Source organism: Gracilinanus agilis, chromosome 3, assembly GCF_016433145.1.
Source record: "Gracilinanus agilis isolate LMUSP501 chromosome 3, AgileGrace, whole genome shotgun sequence".
Classification (NCBI taxonomy): domain Eukaryota; kingdom Metazoa; phylum Chordata; class Mammalia; order Didelphimorphia; family Didelphidae; genus Gracilinanus; species Gracilinanus agilis.
In genome coordinates, this window is record NC_058132.1 from 225,839,920 (window position 1) to 225,856,633 (window position 16,714).

General features: G+C 31.7%; 1 protein-coding gene across 2 annotated transcripts in view; it reads right to left on the bottom strand.

The window, feature by feature from the left end:
• GLS (glutaminase) overlaps positions 1-16,714 on the bottom strand; it is a 94,728-nt gene that overhangs the window by 43,279 nt on the left and 34,735 nt on the right. For both annotated transcript variants that reach the window (XM_044669691.1, XM_044669692.1), the window contains exons 7-11: positions 16,119-16,177; positions 8,669-8,701; positions 8,513-8,571; positions 3,207-3,273; positions 2,684-2,734 (exon numbers count right to left, since the gene is read on the bottom strand). In XM_044669691.1, the coding sequence (XP_044525626.1) occupies positions 2,684-2,734; positions 3,207-3,273; positions 8,513-8,571; positions 8,669-8,701; positions 16,119-16,177 (269 nt within the window). The remainder of the gene's footprint in view (positions 1-2,683; positions 2,735-3,206; positions 3,274-8,512; positions 8,572-8,668; positions 8,702-16,118; positions 16,178-16,714) is intronic.

Below are 16,714 nucleotides of genomic sequence, written 5' to 3' on the forward strand. Positions count from 1 at the left end.
TCCTTTATCTGAAGATTCTCGAATATTTTGGGGCAGTACAGTACACTATAATTTAAAGGCAGCCTGAAATCAAATATCAGCTAATCAAGCATATGTTTACACATTAAAAAACTGCTACCCCCATCATGTGGCCCCCTTTGGTAGGCATCTTGGATAAGTTACAACCTCTTGGGCCTCAATTACCTCAGCTAAACAACAGTGCATTGGAATACTTTGAAAACTACAGTCCCTTTCTTCTCCATTTAATTTTTCTTCCATAAATCCTCTCATAGAAGAGTCTCCTTTTAACAAAGTCTATAGGACTGAAAAGAAAATCATCTTCATGAATGATGTTAAGCAGAATAGTCTACTTTCATAGTATGGCAAATAAATTAGTTTCTATTTGTGCCTTATTTGTGGCAACACCTCCCCTCTAAAACACCTTGTTTTCAAACATTTAATACTTTTCTGGCTGATTCACTATATGGAGGTTTATGCTAATAAGTGATACATGATAGCCTCCAACTTTATAGGCAAACCATTTAATGTATGCAAGCCTCAGTTGAATATAACTATCAAATGGTAACAAATATTATTTTTTATGGGATTGCTATGAAGCTTAAAATATAATGTACAAAGAAGATTATGAATTATTTAAGTGTTGGTTATATCATAATTTGAAATTCATTCTTCCTTTACAGATTTCATTTTGTACACAAATGAAACCTTGAACTTCATTAATTTTTAGGCTATATAAAGTATGTTAGATATCACTTGGCCACATGTTCTAATTAAATATTCAGACTAAAAGCAGTGGAAAGTTAGTTATGTTTCAAGATTAAACTTCCTTAGGCCTAGAAAAAATTCCTATGGTCTAGTAAAGAAGATTAGAGGTATAAGGAAGACACAATGGGCAATCCTACTGATGAGGATCCTGGTAAGTAGTTTCTACTTAATCAGGTTTTACTAAATGTTAACTAAATGATATATTATTTAATCAGCATTTTTAAATATACAAGAATGTATATAGATGTGCACATCAGATAGTAGAAGTAGTCTTACAGGAAAAGAATTGTCTTAGGAGACAAGACTTGTATCCTAGCCCTGGTTTTCCAATCATGTTAAAATATTTTAGTTGTAATTTTATCATCTTTGAACTTCCACCAAGGTAATCTAGCTTCACTTACTTTATGAAGAGAAGCTAAGATGTTAAATGAAGTGATCTCAGAAGTCAAAATACTACACAAATGCAATGGAAATGGAGCATGACTACACCACGGTTCATGAAGTTGTGTGGAGTTCGCTTTTCTGTAAAATTATTTACTAGATGAAAAATTCAAGATGAATCTGCACTGTGAGTTCACCAAAACATCAGATTATTTTACAATAAGTACCCTACATTATGTAATACAATGGAAAATTCATCATCAAAGTTCAAAGAAATAATTATAAAAATGACTATTTAAATAGCAAATAGAAGCAGTCAGTCTTCTAACAAAAATCTTAAAAGTCCCCTCCCTGTTCTCTACTATCCTTTTAAGCTCTAAATCTATGATCCTATAATCCTAGAAACAAAAGAGATGTGTTTTTAAATAGTTGGGCAGGTGTCTTTTAAAAATAATAGCCAAATGTAAACAAAGACCCACAAGCCAGGTACTCCTAGCTTACTCTTTTTGGGGAGAAGGGAGAAATTTCCAGCCCCCAGGCTAGAAATAGAGGGACCACTCACAGGCCTGACTCCAATGTTGATCAATATGGAATAATAATGGCAATAGGATAATGATAACAACAGCTAGCATTTATATAGCACTTAAAGGTTTGCAAAGTCCTTTATGCTAAATCACAACAATCCTTAGAGGTAGGTGCTATTCTTATCATCATTCTATGGATGAGGAAATCAAGGGACTTATTCAAAATCAACATAACTAATAAGTATCAGAGGCAAGAAATCAGAAATCAAAATCTTCTGGAGTCCAAGCTCAGTACCTGAATCCATGCCTCACCTACCCATCCTTGACTTACACTGTTTCTAACATGGACTACTTCACCCTTTTATGAGTAGCCTACAGCTCTCTACTCCCTTGGGGGGTAGGCCACCTTTGGTGTGGACATTCAGTTGGCTTTAGCCCCACTGCCATCAATAATTCCAGAGCTCAAAGCAATCCTCCAGTCTCAACTTCCCCAAGAGTGCACCATCTCATGCCTGGCCTTTGTTTACAATCTGGAGACCCTAGTTACTGGCAAAGTATTTTGACAATATTAAGTGCTCTGACTCTTCCACAAAAGTCCTAACACTCCAAAGCTTTATGATAAGGTTTGAAATTTATAACAACAACATTGGCCTTCAGGTGATGAATTTTTTTGGCCCTGGACAACATAAATTACAAAGCTGATGATGATGTGTGTTGAAATTCCTATGCCAATGAAATTATAGTTCAAAGTACTAATTTACTTGAAAGGAGCAATGCCTTAACAAAAAAATTATTTTTCCTTAGATTTATAACTTTTAAATGCTTATTCGATTCTGAAATGTAATAAAAGGCTGCATGCAAATCCTTTTGCTATTTGGCAAGAGTGTTTATTAAGAAACACATTTTATGGGAAACAACATTAGGTTCTTTAGGCAACTTTTCAAATATAAGAACATCCTATAACTTATAGTACAATGACATACACATTTTGTATAGTGAAATCAGCAAATTACCTGGAAGTAGAAGTCTAATATACCAACCATGTCTGTGCCTTCAGGAAAACACTAGAAAAAGAAAAATATCAATTATAAACTGGTGATAGCTATAAAAAAATTTTTAAGCTCAAAATAAAGATGTTTAAGTAATCATTTGATCAAACCAAGATGGAAAATAACTAAGCTAATAATGCAATATATTAAGTCAGAACACTTGATCTGCCTTTCCAGATGCTACTTTAACACAACAATGGAAATTCTTTAAGTTGTTTTGGACAGCAACTAAAAAGTATTACCATTTAATCTACAGAATTTTGTGGTACAGAGATACTATAATCATATTACATCAATGAGAAGTAGGGATAATTTAGAGAAGGAATTGAGAAATATTACGAATTACAGATATGAAACTTTAATAGTTTTGGATATAGTTTTAATTAAATATTAAGAATATGATAACTATGAAAAAATTTTTAAAAACGCTTGAAATAAAATCTTTATATTCATTTGCCATAATTTGTAATAAAAAAAGATTAAAGACCTTTTTTTCCTTTAAGTAATAACCTATTGCAAAATTCCGATCTCCACTTTCTCGTTCAGACTGAAATCTGTAAAACAAAATATATTTAGTCTGTAAAACTGTGGCATTCTAAAAAATAAATTACCTATAAGCAAAATCCCCCAAAAGAATGACAATGAAACATTTCATAGGATGTTATATCACTAAAAATGCCATTTCCAGAATTCTCCCACTGTGCCCAAATGGCAATTCAGTACACTTAATGAAAACTATACTGGGTCTCACACAAAAGAGACGGAATTCTTGACAAGGGTATTTTCTAATTTCTGTATACGAGCAAAGCTTTCTAGCTAAGAAAGCAAGAGTTTAACAAACTTGTTCTTGGGATATGCTACATTATCAGGTCATTAAGGGTGTAATTGGCTCTTTCAAGTGACTGTTAACTTAAATAAGTTACCTATTCAAGATGTGGATTCTGACAGAAGTGGGTTCACTATTCTCACATACCAAGAAAAAGCTAAATCTTCTCTTCTCCTCTGTCATCCTATAACCCACTTCCTACCAGGTGTTAGTTGCTACTACCTGGCTGCTGACCATGAGCCCTGCTCCATTCTCATCCTCAGGGATCATCATCTCTGTATAGTAATATTGGTCAGGGACAAGACCACTGACAGCTACAGAACTTTTGGTGGTGGACCGTTTGGTTCTTACCATTTGGCCTGCCATTTTTTTCTTTAAGAAATTGCAGGCTTGGGGGCAGCTGGGTAGCTCAGTGGATTGAGAGCCAGGCCTAGAGATGGGAGGTCCTAGGTTCAAATCTGGCGTCAGACACTTCCCAGCTGTGTGATCCTGGGCAAGTCACTTGACCCCCATTGCCTACCCTTACCACTCTTCTGCCTTGGAGCCAATACACAGTATTGACTCCAAGACGGAAGGTAAGGGTTACAAAAAAAAAAAAAAAAAGGAAGAAAGAAAGAAATTGCAGGCTTAAGGGCACTGGGCCTTTAAATCTGCCCCGAAGCTAAACCATCCTATATGTGTTATGTCTACTAATAAGTTTTTTTTTAAATTTTTTTTTTTTAAATTTTAAACCCTTAACTTCTGTGTATTGACTTATAGGTGGAAGAGTGGTATGGGTAGACAATGGGGGTTAAGTGACTTGCCCAGGGTCACACAGCTGGGAAGTGTCTGACGCCAGATTTGAATCTAGGACCTCCTGTCTCTAGGCCTGACTCTCAATCCACTGAGCTACCCAGCTGCCCCCTATGTCCACTAATTATGATGGAAGCTCCATGAGAACTAAAAACTGTCTTGCATTTATATTTGTATGCCCAGGGGAAAATTAGCACAGCCTTTGGCAGACAGTAAGTGTTTAAATAACAAATGTCCTTTTTATTCCAGTCCATTCATTCCAGCTCAAAGATTCTAAGATTTTCTGAGTATCTGAACCCAAGTCAGTTGTTCTCCCATTTTTTGGGTTTGTTTTCAGAAAGTAAACTACATTATGTATTATAAAAATTAGTAATCTCCAGAGAACAGAATAATCTCATTCTAGGATAAAGATGGTTTATTTGTTTAGTTAGAAACAAGTCTTTATAATCTAGGTATAATAAGTAAAATAGAAGCCATTAAGTATAAAAAAAAATTTCAGGTTAGTTATTTAACTAAATCACTAAATTAAATGTTTACACTACATATGCCATTAAAACTATAGTTCAGGTTCTGAGACATGAAGACTCACAAATCCATCTGTCACTACAAATGTTTCAAAAATAGCAAATCACATTTACAAGATCTAGCAATCAAAGATGGAGATAAAATTGTTTCCTTAAACATTTACAGAGCTGCTTTCATTGTATTTTCACAGAGCTATTTCTTCTGCTTAGCAATATTCCATTTACTCAGCTTTACTCTTATATAAATCCACAAGTGGACAAAATCTGACATCTGTTTCTAATACCATAAGGCATAGAAAAACTAGAACTTCAGCCTGTTTTTTCTTTAGACTGAAAAAACTAATTTTAGGGAAATTATATTTCAAATGCTTTGAATACTTAAAAAAAACTAAAGAATTGCTATTCCTAAACGTATCATATTGCCGATTTTTTTAAGAGAAATGGAAAAAACTAATCCATTGTCAACGACCCAGTGTTAATTTTGAGGTGATATATCCATAGTCAATCCATATGGAATTCACTGGAGAATCAGACAGGCTGCTTAAAAAAGGAAAAATTACAGCTTCCTGACTGCTAATTTTAAAATGTCTGAGAATCACAGCTTATGCTGATATGATCTAAATTCTGCAGCTCTCAAATTCACCTCTTTCCCTTTCCATTTTTGTAGTTATTCTTAGTCCAATGAGGCATTCATTACTTCCAAGCCTGAACTACTTTAATGGCCTTCTCTACTGATCTTCTAGCTTTAATCTATCATCTTCAGCTGCCAGAGTAATTTTTCTTAAACATAACTATCTTCTTAAAATAATTCTGTGAATTGAAAATCTAGTATACCAAAAATACACATTATTTGAGGAGTGAAATGTTCCGGTTAATGAAATCCTAAATTAATGTATAAGTAAATATGGAATGGCTAGAGTGAAGAATATGGTAGGAAGTTGCTAAAACACAAATCTAAGGATTGCCATGCAGCAATAAAGGCCTACTTAAAGTATAAATTTGTAGTGGATGTTGTCAAGTAGTTTCTTAACCAACTTCCTTCAAAAGTATTTCACAATTCCAAAAAGATGGTGAGAATGGCCCATAGTTAGATTTAGAGGAAAGGAACAGCTGAAAGTCAAAGAGGTGTGGGATGCCAGGGTCTGAATAGTACATTGGTGGGTTTTGTTGCTGTTCTTTTAAACAATATGTTTTTCCCTAATTACATGTAAATGTTGTTAGTTTTTTAATTGGATATTTCCATCTCTCCCAGGATAGAAATATAGGAGCAGTTCTCAGGCTGGCCATTAACCATTACTAACTGGTACAGGAGTTCTAATCTGTTCCATTTCCAACCTGGGTTACTTTAACCCTCCTTAGGCAGCTTAGTGGTCCCCTTGAGGGCCCACCATACTGACAATGAACTTAAGTTTGAGAACCTGCTAAGTTGTCCCACTATAGTATAGCTCAGAACTTCCACCAGCCCTGGCTTTCTTTAATGCCTGGGATTATAGCTATTTGCCGCCATACCTGGTGACAACTGTTGAAAAGGTTGATAATTCCATAGGTGAAAGTATGAAATTAAAGAAATGAAGCCAGAAAAGAGATGACAGACTAGACAAAAGGTTCAAAGAACCAGATTCTGTATGAGCAAAACAGACTCATAAATCTGAATAGGTGAAGGTTATGGACAAAAGTCAGAGTGGGCAATTTCAGAACTGAGTATGTTAGTAGGTGTACACATTCACACACACATAAATACCTAGAATATGAAATGTCAAAGAATTTTGATTTAAGTGATTCTTAAAAATGATCTATCCTGTACACAGCACTTTTCTCTTTCCCTAGGAATTGTGTAGTTTTTTCCTATAAGGCCAGAGTGGGGAAAAAAAAGGTAAGAAAGATCTTGCACATTGTATATAATCAATAAATATACACTGAATTAGTTCATGAATGAACAAAGAGAGAATCTCTCTTGCTTAAAGAAAGGAAAGTGACCTGAGGGTTCCATAACACTCAGGAATGAGAGGGCTTTAGGTAATGTTATTATAATAATAGTAGTAGTGGTAGTGGTAGTGGTGGTGGTGGTGGTGGTGGTAGTTGTAGGAGTGTCATATGCAATAGCATCTGCAGTTAGTATTTCTATATTGCTACATATTAGCACATGAGTTTTTATATAATACTTAATTTTTGTTTGTAATACACTTTATAAATATTACTAAATTTTCCTAAAAACCTTGATAGGTGCTAGTATTATCCCTTTTTTAGAAATGAGGAAACTGAGGCAAAGAGTGTTTAAATGATTTGCCCTGGGTTACCCAGCTAGTTAAACATCTGAGTCAGGATTTGGGATCAATTCTTTCCAGCTCCAGGACCTGAGCTCTAACCATTGTTCTAGTTAGCTACCTGAAGACATGATTTCAGAGTTTTTCAAAATTACCTTTTAACAAGACCTTTCTAGATCTTAAGCTACTCCTGACCAGTTAATAATATTAGGAAACACCTTTTAATCGAGAAGTATGGAAACTGCCCTTGTTTATTAATTTTACCCCTTGAATTAGATGGAACAGCTTAAATCTAGAAAATCTTAAAAGAGGCTGTTTACTTTAGGGACGAAAAAACAGAAGAAATGTTAGCCGTCTATTTTAACAGAAACATAAGACAAAAAAGATATTCCTTTACACATATGTATTTCAAAGGATATGAGCAAACAAGGCTCAGGATTAATTTCAAACTATTAACAACCAAATGAAAGATTGATCCAAATCAATAATAAGAGAAATGCAAATCAATGTAATTCTACATCACTTCACATCCAGTCAATTGGTAAAGATGACAAAAGATGGAAATATCCATGTTGGAGGGGTTGTAGAAAGATAGAACCTAATGTATTCATTGTTAGTAGAGCTATGAATTGGTATAACTATTCTGGAAGGCAATTTAGAATTGTGCAAATAGAGGCCAGACCTTTCAACCCAAACATTCTACTCCAAGGCTTATAATCCCATGTAGGTCACAGACAAAAAGAAAGACTTAAAGTATACCAAAATATTTATAGCAGCACTGTCTGTGATAGCAAGGACCTGGAAACAGAATCTATTGGGGGAATGACTAAATAAATGGTGGTACAAGAATGGAACAGACTATTATGCTGTGAAGAAACAATGAACCTGACAACATGGAGAAGCAAGAAAGACTTACATGAACCAATCAAAACAAAATAAGCAGAATCAAGAAAACAATTATATTTATATTATGTTTCTAACCATATAGAAACAAAGGATTCTATCTTGTTGGATAAAAGCACAGTAAACACATCGCTAGTTTGAGATCTGTGGAAAATAGCATTTGTCCTGAAGTTTACCTTTGCCAGTTTTATGATTAAAATGTTTCCTAAAAACATTAACACGTTAAAAAAAAAGTCAATAGATATATCAAGCTATTTAAGGAAAAAAAAGTCTTCAAGTGCTTCTATGTAACTAACATATTACTTCTATTTATTTATTAAAGTAGTAAAGGACTTCCTTTAGATACAACTAGAACCTAGTTCCAAGTTCTGAACATAAGTAAATAAAGGTACATTTTAAAATATTATAAATTAGACTAACATTTCCTTTCTCATTTCATACATAAACTCCCCTACACTGAGCAAAACCAATAGCTGAGACTCACGTGGCATTACTGAATCCAACATATTCATTACCAGCCATCTTATTCAAAAACTGCATCACCTATAAAACAAAAAAAAAGGAAAGCTTTAATAAGATGAAATTAAAGGATCAGTAGGAAGAATATTGAAAACTATACAAAGTAGAACTGTTCACTTACATAGTCAAATTTTTCTGCATTATTTACTCCTTGCTGCAAAGAAAAATGAGAAATAAGAAAATGTTAACATGTTAATTACCACAAACTTTTAAGCTACTAAATTCAGTACTTTTAAATTTCTACCATTATAATTGGTACATTAGTATTTTTAAATTTAAAAAACTACTATTCAAATAACTTAGGATTTAGATAAACTCTGCTTTTACTACATATAAGTTCTTTTATCAAACGCCTGCATGTTGGGAATGGATCTGAAGGAGGAAGGGAATGCTTTATTTTAAGTATTTTAAAAGTCCAACACAATTTTACAGAAGTTAATTATATAATTATAAAACAATTCTTCCTATCTTTCTCATTAGCACATTATGCTCCTAGTTCATGTTAACTAGGATTAGTGCTGTCAATTTAATTAATATCAAAGACTTAAAATAAAGTTTTACCCTTAGCCCAAGAACAATTACATTTAAATTATTTTCAGTAACTAGCCTTAATTAATGCTAAAGTTAGAAAAATAGGTTATCTTTCAAAGCTAAATAAGATTTTTATTTGTTATATAATTTTTAAAAATCTAGGCATATAAACTACTGGTGTAGAGAGAAGTCTACACTTAATGTCAATTACTACACCAAAACCTTGACTATAAAAACTATTTGAGTCCGTTCTGAAGAAAATTGGCTACAACAAAATGTGGTATTGAACCAAGTTCAGGCTATGGAAGATGTATTGTTTCATCTTTCTAATGCTAACATTTGAATTACTGCAAATTTAAACAGGGAAACCTCCTAAGCTTACTTTGTTTTCAAGTAACCAAATGGTTTCATTTTACCTCAGAGAAGTTTACAAAGCAGTAAGTTGTAGATCTGAAATCAAACGTATTAATTTGTGATATGCACCACAACAGAAACAATACATCTTTAATTTTAAAAAAAGTTTAATGTAAAAATAACACAGCTAGTTTTAATATATAGAAATTTTATCCTAAGAAAGTAGTATTTTTATTATAAAGGTAAGGACAATGTATCAATATTTTACTTGATGAAATGCATATAGCCAGATTCATTTCCCACTCTACAATGGATATGGGTGTTTGATGATAATCTGCGAGTTCCCATGTATCAGAACTTATCCACAAGAGAAAGAGGATGTGCAGTCGCACAGGTACAATCACTAGCTGTAAGGAATGTCATACACTGTTGTATCAACTGTAAGCACTAATCAAACTTAATAATTACAAAATAAGAGAAACTAAACAATAACCATATTGTAGTCATACCTATTTCCCTTACAAAGTCTCTATGACGAAACATTTCATCAAAATGTTTTGTCTCTAAAATATAACAGAAAATATGAAACGCAGAAATGTAACTCCCCAGCTGTTCAATGAAAAATAATTAAAAGAAGAAATTACCAACTTCATTGAACGGTTGCAGTTGTCAAAATATTCCATAGATCCTAATGCTGTAAAATATGTAACAACATTTAAACCACAAAAAACCTTTTCAACCTTTTAAAAAGAACAAAGAACATCTCTTTTGGAAAGGTACGTCAGCATTAGTTATGGGATGTCATGTAGAATTACTTATACATTTTAATAAATGTAAATAAAACAAGTTACACTTTGGTTCTGAATGCATATAAATTTTTTAATATCTGGCTTTATTTTGGTCCTTTAGTCATTATTTAAAACGACTAATGCAAAAATGTATTAAACTCTACATAGGCATATGCCTGATCTTTAAATTGGCAAGTCAAGAAAAGATCTTTTCATTTTGCTTCTATTCCATTTTTTGAGAAACACCATGAGTTGATATAAATGAATGTCTTTTTTTGTATAGTATCTCATATTTGTTATCTAAAATGTGTTGAACTTATCATTTAAGTTCATCTCCTTGTTATGTGTAGTAGAGAAAAACCAAGATACTTAAATAGCTTTGGACTAAGTATCATGACCATGAATTTCATGTTTTGGTTTGAAGGTATTAGAAATACCACTGAAATGTGGAAAGTCACAGAAAATAAGTCCCATTATATATATCTATATCTAGATATAGATATAATCTAATCTATAATTAAATCTATAATAAATCTAAAATTACAATTAAATATTCAAATTTATTATTTGTTACCTATTATTTTCCCCAATAATAACTTACAACTACTCCTTTTTGCAATTTTCTCCATTTGAACTCAGGTTTGGGATGTCTTTTTTTTTTTTTTTTTGCATGAGTTTAACTTTCTTAAGTTTCAGATTAAATTTTGTACACTTAAATAAGGAAAATATAGATGTTGGTTTCATCCTAATATGTGCACATGTGTATACATACACACACATTTACTATATACATGCTTGTATGTATATATATTCATATAAACTGTGTACATGCACACTTTTTATTAGAAACAAATACTTATAAATGAATAAAATAGACTTAAATGTTTATGTCTAAAGTGACAGAATCCTGACTACACATATATCTAGATCAACTTCAAATGTCATCTCTGATAACTTGAAAAACCATACTGGCTTGGAATTTTTATTATCATATATGGATATATTTTAAAAATAAGAGCTTAGTATTGTTCACTTAAAACTACTTTTTAAAAAGTCTATGTTTATTTACATGGAAAGGTTATAAAAAAATTAAGTGGATTTTTACAGTAGCCTTAAAAAAGAAACTATTTTAAATTTATGAAGTCCTGATTAAGCAAATCTTAATTCTCTTCACTAAAGTGTAAATAGTTGAGGAAAAAGTGAATTGGACAAAGGAAGCATGAGCAAAATCTAACCAACTTCCTAGTTAATTACTCAAGCGGTATTTAAAACACAGGGTACACAAATTGATATATTTCATGTTCTCATTTTAACCTGAAACATGTGGCAGTGCCACGTTATCCAGATTCTCACCTCTAGCAATATAAATATACCAACTACAAATAAAACAATGTAGCACAGCATAAGGAACACTAGACATGTAGTCAGAACACTTAAGTTTGATACTTTTCCAGCCTTTCCCAGCCTTTCGCTAGCCATGTAATAACAAAATCCCATTCTTCTCATTTATAAAATGGAGATGGGTTATACTTGCACTATCTACTTGCACTCAGAGAGCTGCTATGAACCCCATGTGGGGAATGAAGAAAGGTGTAACTGTACAGTACTGAATAAAGATGTTTTATTATTATGAAAAGAATTAATTTTGGAAGGAGAGTTAGTAATTTTCCATGTCAATTTCAAAAAAAGAGAAGCAAATGATATGGAATATAGGAGAACCCATTTATAACACTGAAGTTAAGGTGTTACATTGACTATATATATATATATATATATATATATATGAAACATAATCCAGCCTATAATATAGGTGAATATTTCTTTATAAAAATCATCTTAAAATGGATTTCTACTATATATTGATATGAAAAACACCATTAGGTGACTCTGAAGCTACAGTTAAAAGAAGCAGTTTCTACCAAAATAATATATAGTATGGCCCGGTTATAAAATCAGTTAATTTAGAAAGAGTTTAAAGGAGTGTTTCTTTTCTTCTCAAAATGAGCTACCTGATTCTAATAACTAATATAACAAACCCTCCTATATAGAAGGGTTTAAAAATGAATCCAAGAAGTCAGAGAGAGAAGAGGCATTCGTAAGAAGAATGGGACTGAAATGATTTAATAAAATGCTCATATTATTGGTTTAGCTCTCTTGTTAGAGAATGCCTTGAAACCAAAGGTAATTGATAAAGTTAAAGAAGATATTACAATAGCAAATGAGAAAATTACAAGTCATATCAATTGTTATTACTGATTATTCCTAACAAAAATGCAAAAAATAGAAAATGTTTTTGATAATAAATTATATTCTTATCTGACTACTAGTATCAAGGAGCACCAAAGGCAACAGATTAAATAATCCTTTCTTTACCAAGTCCAATGTATCAACAATTAAGTTTTGGAGTCATAAATGTCCTTAGAAATATACACAAGTAAGCCTAAAGAGATGTTGCTAGCATGACAAAAATCCTAGTTCAATTTCTGTGATATACTTAAGGGCACCTACGAAATAAGTTGTAATTACATATTTATGTATTTTTAAATGAAGGAAAACTCCAATGTTTTTTATTTAATTCCAAAGTTTTTATCTTGTCTTTTTTTTTTAAAGGTAAATCAGCATCCAGGTAAGTTAACATCAGAAATAATAAAAATAAAATCTTGAGACTGCTGGAGTAGAAAATGACATAACAAAACTAAGCAACTCCCTTTTAACTTTTAACAGGAAAAGCAGGAGAAATTGACAACTGTCTTCCAAGTTTCTTTGATAACTGTTGTCCCTTTCCCCACCAAGTTATTTCCATAGTTACTTGTAAATTCAAATTAATTCATAAAGATTTCCTATCACTGAAAAGGAAATTAATATAAAATGTTAAAAGTTATTAATTTTGTCACAAATATAGGAGCATCTTCTTTCAAACTCTCTTGCTTTTCCAATTTACTTAAAACCCATAGACATATGAGATCAAATGAAATTGACTACATTCAAGTGTAATAATGCCCACAGTGACCAACTATTAACCTCCCCACCAAAAGAAAAGTAACTGTAACACCCTTAAAAACTTAATGATGTGAATTTTAAGTGCAAGATTACATTTGTTTTTAAAAAGGTATTTACCTATGTAAGCTTTGTTTTAAATTTTTAAAAATTGGAGTTTTCCTATAAGCTTAGTAGTTAAGTATATATGCAACAGGTTCCTTCTGTCCAAATTCTCCTCTTTCCACAATCTGCTAATCCTTTTGAACATTTCCTTTGCCTCTTCCCCCATTTCCTGAGATCACCACCAATCCTACAAGGAAAAAATATCAATACTACAAAAGTGTAATCTAAAGAGTCATACTTAAGACTCCACACCTTTAAATTTTTGAAGCAACATAAGGGAATACGGAGCAAAGAGCACTACAAGAAAGTCTGAAATTAAGAAGACATCACAAATTAAGGTTTTAACTTTAAAGAAAATATGTATCTATACATATATATATTATGTTGAAGGGTAGAAAAATAAACTAGTTCGCAGGTCATGCTAACAGCAAAATACTGAAGCACTTTGTATCAAAATGCTTCTCTTACAAAGTATATACACAGAAAAATTAACCTTAAAGCACATTTATCACTAGTAGTGGTCCTGATGATCATATTTTAATAAGTTACAATTCCCTAAGCAATTTGTCCACACACTGAATTGGTGTCCTTTGACGGTTCACAATTTTAAAAATTATATTATCTTTTAGAAAAGCCATTCCCCAAATCAGACACAGTAATTAAAGTAGTTAGGTCAAAATCAGTCATCTTAAAGAAAAACTAAACATAATCATATAGCAAAATGTAGATGTAGAGGTCACTCTCCTAGTCCCAGTTTTATTTGTAACAAACTCCCTAATTAAGCGCATTTAAATTTGAATAGTCTTGGTTTCCTCATATACTGAGGGATTCTTACTAAAATCATAGGATTTTGGTTTTAGAAAGGAGTTGAACCTCAAATAGGTTTTCTAATTTTATGACTGACTTCAACTTGAAAATATCATAGTCTAAAATTAAATAAGGTCATCCTAGAGGTATAAGATACTATGATTTTCTATAAAAGGTCTGAATTCTTCATCAAACAGGTACCATGAAAATGGTAATAAATTCTTATGTAACAATTTTACCACAAAAAGTGATTTAAGATTCTCTAAAATAAGTCTACAAGTTAACAATTCTGCTGAAATATAGTTCTAAGTAAAATATAATAGAAAGCTACCCTGAATATAAAATCATAGTTCAAATCCTTATTCTGCCCTCCCACCCCATCTTCTAAGTATATTCTCTACTAAAAACTGCTAAGCAAATTTCTTTGTAGAAGTAAGGCTTTTTCATACTATGACCCTTTAAATTATCCAATTATTTCTACTTTATGTTTTTAAGTACTCATATTAGAAATAGCTTAATCAAAATTTAGGACACAGTCCAAAGAGTGTCACTAAAAACAAATAATGTTGTGATAGTGTAAGATAACAATCAAGCATGCAAATTCTACAGGCAAGACTTTGATGCATTGAAATAACACCCCAAAATCATTAGCAGTTAGACTTTTAACAAATGGTTCCATAAAGTCTCAACCCTAGGGTACTGTTAGTCTCTCTCTAAAAGGTTTTGTCATCGAGCATTAAAGGTAATATCTAGCATGATAAATTTTCTAACCTAGTATATAGGTTACTAGTTCTAATTTTAAGAAACCATTAATACAACTTCTGATCAAGCCTCATTTTAGATAGGGTATTTAAAATATTAAAGACTTACTTTGCTGTGAAGTAAGTGGTTTTTATGTCACATAAAATAGTACATAATAGTTGTGAATAGTCACACACATAATGGTTTCTTTTTTGTATAATAACTAAGAATAATATGCATAAGGCCACATCTGTTTCAAGGGATCTTTTCCCGACTACAGACAATTAAGTATACATTAAAATATGGAAAACAGGACATATTTCTAATGTTTAATCTAAAAATTCGGCTCTTTCTAAGTTGTAGTAAAGGATACAACTTATGCTAAAACATTTTCCCATGTAAACAAAACAAAAATATTCTATAGCTCATTCATAGCAATGGCACCTAACATGTAGTCATGTGGTATGACCCTTCTAAGTTCAGATATACATACAGATCTGCTGACTAAAAAGTTCCAAAGTTAAATGACAGGAGCTTGGTACAAATGGAAATTCAAACAATAATATATACAATTATAAATAAGAATTAACTTAAAAATTTTTTTACCAAAATAATGATGTGGCTTACAATTACTTTAGAGAAATCAAACCTCAAAAAAATTAATTTTTAAACTTTGAAGTATATAAGATAATACTTAGAATATACACTATAACTACTTGATATGGGAGGATAAAAATAAAACAAATGAAATACACTCAACCACAATTATAATTTCAGCTTACAAGTTTGGGGAGATTAAAAAACTTATTAATGCACTTTGTCATTAATGAAAAGCACAATCTATCTGTCACATATAAACCTATGACAAAACTATACTCTTTTTAACTTTAACCCCATCCAAAACTGCTCCTTACATATAAAAACCAAATGGAACAGAAAATACATATCAGAACATAAAGGGAAAAACATTTCAGCCTGGATCTTTTACTATTCTATTTTAAAGGAACCAAAAGGAAACTCTCTTTTTTTAGATGGTTCCATTAAAAACTTTGATATTAATATTAGTATATTATTAAAAATCTATAACACTTCCTAAATACTTACTTTTTAATTATCAAAACAAAAAAATTACCATTTGATTTATTTGAGTTTCCAACTATGGACAACAATGCAGGATTCTTTTTAATAAGCTGAAATCACTGAAAATAATGAGAGTAAATAAAGAAAAAAGAAATGTCAACATTTTACCTTTATTAATGAAGTAACAACAATTGCTCCAGCATTCACCATAGGATTATGAGGTTTATCTGTGAAATAGAAAAACACAATATTACTTAAAATGACGGATACTATAAAGACAAATCGTTAAAAAAAAAATACACACACACACTTCCCAGAAAAGTATATTTTAGTGCTTTTGAATGTACACAGTGATCTGAACAAATCAAGTTAATATATATTTCTGAAATTCTTAGGATGTGAGATTTTTCCCCCTTCTCAGTCACCTTGCGTTCCAAACTAAGAGACAAGATTCTTGAAAGAAATCTGCATTGAATACATTAGAAACTTAGGTTAGTGATCTTTCTTCTTCCTCACATTGAACTTGTTGCTGTTCAGTCATTTCAGTTGTATTAGACTTTTCATGACCCTATTTGGGGTTTCCTTGGCAAAAAAAATGGAGTGGTTTACAATTTCCCTCTCCTATTTATTTTACAGATGAGAAATTGAGGCAAACAGGGTTAAGTAATGTGCCCAAACACAGAGTAAATATCTGAGGCCAGATTTGAAAACACTAATCACAGGAAAGAAAATATTAATAATAAAATATAAGCACACCATCATAT